This window comes from Arachis ipaensis, chromosome B08 (genome assembly GCF_000816755.2).
Source record: "Arachis ipaensis cultivar K30076 chromosome B08, Araip1.1, whole genome shotgun sequence".
In the NCBI taxonomy this organism is placed as follows: Eukaryota; Viridiplantae; Streptophyta; class Magnoliopsida; order Fabales; family Fabaceae; genus Arachis; species Arachis ipaensis.
In genome coordinates, this window is record NC_029792.2 from 126,549,976 (window position 1) to 126,556,026 (window position 6,051).

The 6,051-nt window shown below is 28.8% G+C and overlaps 1 protein-coding gene across 1 annotated transcript; it reads right to left on the minus strand.

Annotated features, from left to right (window-relative positions):
• Positions 594 to 4,928, minus strand: LOC107611730 (psbP domain-containing protein 2, chloroplastic-like). The gene is made up of 3 exons (XM_016313627.2): positions 4,799 to 4,928; positions 1,681 to 2,003; positions 594 to 1,104 (listed from the first exon to the last, which is right to left on the minus strand). The coding sequence occupies exons 1-3, from the start codon at positions 4,926 to 4,928 to the stop codon at positions 850 to 852; spliced, it is 708 nt and encodes a 235-aa protein (XP_016169113.1). The 3' UTR covers positions 594 to 849.

Here is a 6,051-nt window from a genome sequence, read left to right on the forward strand (position 1 = left end):
AAAAAAACAAACAACAACAACAACAGAGAAATCCACAATCCTTCACAAAATTAACTAACCAACTATTAAGTAAGATAATAGCTTATAGCCAATTGAAGGTTAACTCCTATACCTTTTAGACATGGTGTAATCATGTTTCTTCACATTCCCATCAACTAAACCACGGGCAAAAAATTTAGTCTCAAATTAATATTTTAATCCAGTTTTTTAAATTACAAATTATCTTCTTTTTGTCTTTTTGGATAAACGGGATTGAAGCTCAAAGAGAAGAGATTACATAATTGTAACTAATCGGGATAGTATAGTTGACTCATTTAGATTACATAATATTTTCTTTTTTTTGATACTCTGTTTCCTCCCTATACAACATCCTTTAATTACAAATTATCTATTTAAATAAAAAATAAAAGAGTTGACTCTATTTAAATTTTATGCATTCTCAATGCAAAATTCTTCTAAATTAATATCAAATCAAATTATTGCTATATAGACAAAAAATGGTTAACTTCTACACCTCAATCTCAACAAGAAACCAATTTGATCATTGCTACTTTTGATTTAATTAAGTAAAGATCAACGAAGAATCTACTATGGATAAAAATAAATAATTACAGGAATACTTTAGAGCACAGGTGAGGTGCCAATAGTTTGTGATAGGAAGGGAAGGTTCTAGAGACCTTTTTATTAAATAATGTAATGAATGAAACAGAGAAGACAATTTGTAGCCAATTAGTTAGTTTAGCCTTTAGTGTCTTAGCACTTAGTATTAGCAAAATGATGTTCACAACAGAGTCAAACTAATCCAAGGTAAATCTTTCAGCTCATTCTTCCTTTGCTTATGTTGTTATGCTACAAGTACAGGGAGATTCTTCTAATAATATCATCAACACTTGACTCAAATTTTGCAATGGTCATAGAAAGTTCCAGCAATGGAAACAAGAACCTTATCTTACACCTTTCTGCTTGTAAATGCTTATCAGCTACAAACTCAGGGCTCCCAAAGTCTCCAAGGTTTACAAGACGAACCGGGTTCATGACAACCCCAATGTTGTTGCTCCCCATACTTGCATCTTGAAACAAAGCAGTTGCCCCAGCTTTATCAACCTATTCATTATAAACCAGAGCAGCAAAAATTGTTACAATGTAAATGGAAAGTGGTGAAAATTTGGAATGACAAGAATTTTATGTTTTTTGCACCAACTCCATAGCATTTCATCTTGTACTACTAAATTTGGAGGGGATAAATAACAATTTTTTTATGAAATATAATGATCAGTTCATCTAATATATTCCATTTCCATCTAATCTAATTCTAAAATATCTAAGAGTTTAAATTTTATGCATTGTCAATGTAAAATTCTTCTAAAACAAATTATTGCCATATAGACAAGAAGTGGCTAACTTCTACACCTCATTGTCAACAAGAAACCAGTTTGATCTATGCGCAACACACGATTAGGTGTCAGTGTAAAAGAGTTATACACTAACAGCTAGATTTTAACTCAATATTTTACCCACCTCATTCCATTTCGATTTAACTCTATTGAATCATTTTCCAACACATCATACCAAACAGAGAGGAAAACAAACATACGCAATTCTTCACAGTAGAAAAAGCTTACCAAAGATCAAGGTTAATAATAAGTTTGAATTCTAAAAAAATAGGTAAATAAATTTTACCTTAGTCCAAGAAGAGGGTATAAGAAGAGTGAAACCTTCCTTGGAATCAGTGTATCTGTGAAGCTCCAAGTCCAACTCTTGAGCTATCAAGAATGCACCACTAGTGTTTGATAAATTGCTCGAAAGAAAAGTTGTGAGAAGAAGAGTAAGATTGAGCTTCCTCTTAGTAAAAAATGTCGATAAACGCACGATGTGGTTGTTGTGAGGTTCATTGTGAAGAATGCAGGTAGCAGAATTGAAAGAGGGGATTGAGAAGAAGGTTCTGGAAGAAGAGTGTTGTGAATGGTGGAGAAGAGTGAAGCAAGTCGTGTTTGGGTTAAAGCCTTAAAGGGGGAAAAAAGGTAAGTAAATAAATAAAAGAAAAAAATTGAACTTACCGATATTTTTAGGAAAAAAGACAGATATGTACTGACTTTTTAAATTTTTGACAAATATATTTTTGACAAAATTTAAATATTCCTGACTTTAATAAACGGAAGACAATTTAGTTCTTCCATCTATTTGCCTCTCATACACCAAACGGAACTGGCTGACGTGGTTAAAACGGTGTCCAGGTGTCCATTACGGTGCCACACTGGAAGGGGAATAAAGTTCGAAGGATAAATAAGTCATTGACGTCATTTTGCAAATAAAGTTCGAAAGACAAATAAGTCCTTGAGAATTTAGTTCATTATACTTTTATTATGCTTCTATTGTGAGAATTTAGTTTATAAAATTATGCTTGTATTTTGAAATCTAGTTACTTGTTGTATTCTGCAATTTAAATTATTTATATTAAAATCTAGTTCATTATTTTCTTAAATTGCATTAGTTCAGATTTAGTGCATTTGTGTATTATATTAGAATTCATTAAGAATTATTCTTCACATATAAGTTATTTACACATACAAGTTCATACAAGTCATTTATATTGTATTGTTTAAAATTTTTTTGTGTATGTGTATTGATAAGTTTTGTATAATTCAAACTCTTCCTCTTCTTTCTTGTATTGTAAAAGTGAATTTTATTGAGTTAGGATTAACTTGTATAAACTTATAAGCCAAAAAGACTTGTATGTGTAGCAGGTCTCATTTGTTAAATTACATTAGTTCAGTTTTCATCATACCAGTGGCATTAGTTAGCATGAACTCATTTATTATATATTAAGTTAGCATTAGTGCATTTGTATATTATATTAAAACTAATATGTTTATCCATAATAACATTACGAAAATATTTTTTTTTTAATTATAGTTCACTTTGTTCTAACAGTATAAACTATGCATGACACAAAAGATTTATAAAATCAAACTACTTTTACAAAAAAGTCGTAAGTTGACAAAAGTCTCTGGCTAAGAAGACAAAGATATCTACAGATAAAAAAAATTAAATAATAAGATTTTTAGTTATTATTTTTATATGAAAAAGTCTAATTTTTTATTAATAATTAATTTTAACATTCGTTATCTAAAATTTAAAATAATTTAATGTGTATACTTTTACATTTAAAATATTTTAATTGTAAAAAAATATCATAAGGGGGGCGAGTGGCGGCCTCGGCCCCCCAACTTTTTTTAATAGTAATAAATTATTATGTATAATTTAAATTTTTTAAAAAATATTTAATATTTAATTTAATATAAATAAAAGTTCAGTCTAATTTAAATATTAATAATTTTTAATATCTAAAAAATAAGTAACAATATTCAAAAAATCTGAAAAATATATTATTACTAATATTTTTTAATTAAATAAAAATTTTTAAATCTCGTAGAGTGAATTTTTTTTCTTCTTGTGGCCGTTTTTTTATTCGTTTGGTATTAATTCTCTCTGTTTCAACTGCTACAATTAAGAAATCTTTTTTAACTATGAATATTGTGAAAAATAACTTAGAAACAAAATAAAAGATGAATTTCTTGCTAATTGTCTTTTAATTATATTGAAAAGAAAATTATTAAAAATTTTGACACAAATTCTATTATCGGTGAATTTTATGATATGAAGAATCGATCACTTCGTTAGTAAAAAGTATACACATATTTTTTTTATTTTAAAATATATTTTCTATCCGTATATTTTTATAATACATCTTATATTATATAATTTTTTTACATAATTTTTAATATTATATGTATTATTGGCTCCTCCATAATATCATTTCTGGATCCGTCCCTACATATAGAAGCATAATGAACTAAATTCTCAAGGACCTACTTGTCCTTCGAACTTTATTTGCAAAATGACATCAATGACTTATTTGTCCTTCGAACTTTATTCTCCTTCCAGCGTGGCACCGTAACGGATACTTGGACACCGTTTCAGCCACGTCAGCCAGTTTCATTTGGTGTATGAGAGGCAAATAGACAAAAAGACTAAATTGTCCTCTGTTTGTTAAAGTCAGAAACTTTTTTGTATTTAAATTTTGTTAGGAATGTATTTGTCAAAAATTTAAAAAGTTAGGACCTATCTGTCTTTTTCTCTTTTATTTTTATTAGTGGTTTCAACAAATGTCGTGTTTGAAAATCAAATGATCGAACCGATAAAAATAAATATTCGAAAGTTCAATTAAAATTTAACTAGAATATAACTTATATTAGACCGAACTAATTTGATAATCAATTCTTAACTAACTGAGTAAAACGAATTAATTTTAGTCTGATTCCCAAAATATGATCATGTTAGTTCATTCCAAAACATAAAAACTTAAAATAAGAATCTTTTGATAAATATTTTGCAGAGATCTTTTTATATATAGAGTTTTAAAAGTCGTATGAAAGGTTAATATTTGAAAAAAATTGAAAATAATACAAGGGATACTGTGATAGTATAAACTTATATAAAATATATAAGGATAAGTATTATTTTAATCCCTAAAGTTTAGGGTCAAAATCAAATTCATCCCTAATCTTATTTTAAATTTAAAATCATTCCTAACATTTTATTTAGTATTAAAATTATCCTTTTAAATAATTTTTTTTAAATGAAAAAAAATACCCTTATCTTCAAATACCTCCTATCCCACCAAGTTTCACATACACTAATTTTTCTCCCCTTCCTCGTGAGCATCCTTGCATGTGTCGTTGTTATGTTGTTGTTATTGTTGCATGTATTGAAAGGAGAAACCGCAGTTGAGATCTGCCATCCAGAGCTCCTCCGTCGCTGTCGAGATTGATGGTCATCCTTGCCTTGCCACGCCGCACCCTTACCTTGCCATTGAAGGACATCCTCTGATCTCTGCCGTCGTCGCCCTCCTCTTTGGCATCGGTCATGGCGCCGTCACCATTTACCTTGTTGGCTGTCAACGACCTTCTCCGGCAACAACAGTGACGGAGCAAACCGGCAAATTTGCTGACTCTACTTCATTCTGGATTTTGTTTGTCTATGTGTAATTGATTAAGTTTTTCATTTTTTTTAAATCTGCTTTGTTGTTGTTGTTGTTGTTGTTGTTGTTGTTAGATTTAAAGGGTTTGATGTTGCATTTAAAACAAAAAATTTTGAATAGTTGGAGATGGTGGTGAAGGTTGAGGCTGAGCTTCTCTCTTTCTCCGTTAGCGTTTGCAGAGACTTCTCTGGTTCCAGCCAGGGTCGGATCTCGAAATGTTACCATGGGGGCAATAATATATATAATGTAAAAAAAATATATGCAAATAAATTATAATGTAAGATGCATTACAAAAATATACCGATAGAGAATATATATTTAAAGTACAAAAAAATGTTTACTTTTTACTAACGAAGTGGTACACGTCGATTCTTCATGTCATAAAATTCATCGATAATAAAATCTGTGTCAAATCTTTCAGCAATCTTCTTCTCAATGTAAATCAAAAGACAATTAGTAAGAAATTCATCTTCTATTTTGTTTCTAAGTCTATTCTTCACAATATTCATTGCTGAAAAAGATCTCTCAATTATAGCAGTTGAAACAGAAAGAGTTAATACCAAGTGAATCAAACGATCAATCAAAGGATATGTTAAAGACTTTCCTGTCTTCGTTAATCCTTGACATAACTCTGAAATTGTGCACAAGTTAGTTAATTCAACATGATTAGGAACATCAGGTTCATAATGTTGAGCTTCATTCTAATGTAAAATTTCTCTTGGTCACTGAAGTCACCTAAATAAAACCGTTCTACTAATTCACATATTTTGTTGACACTAAAAAACTTATAATTATCTTTGGAATCTAAAGTTGAACTTAAAGTAAGTAATTTTATAAGTAACTTTTTTCTTAAAAATTATATCAATTTTACTTTGTTTTCTCATTATAAAATGTTCTAATTTCTTTTTACCTAAAAAAAAAAAGAACTCAAATAATTATATATTCACATGAATAAACAAAGTCTAAGTATTTTTATTAATTAAACATCAATTATAATAATAATATTTTTT

Bases quoted from the DNA above. Each gene is read 5' to 3' on its own strand.
- LOC107611730 (XM_016313627.2), bottom strand. From the start codon at position 4,928: ATGACCGATGCCAAAGAGGAGGGCGACGACGGCAGAGATCAGAGGATG. The intron at 2,004-4,798 runs GCAGATCTCAAC...TCCCCCTTTAAG, and splicing joins CGACGGAGGAGCTCTGGATG to GCTTTAACCCAAACACGACT. The intron at 1,105-1,680 runs GTAAAATTTATT...TATAATGAATAG, and splicing joins TACCCTCTTCTTGGACTAAG to GTTGATAAAGCTGGGGCAAC.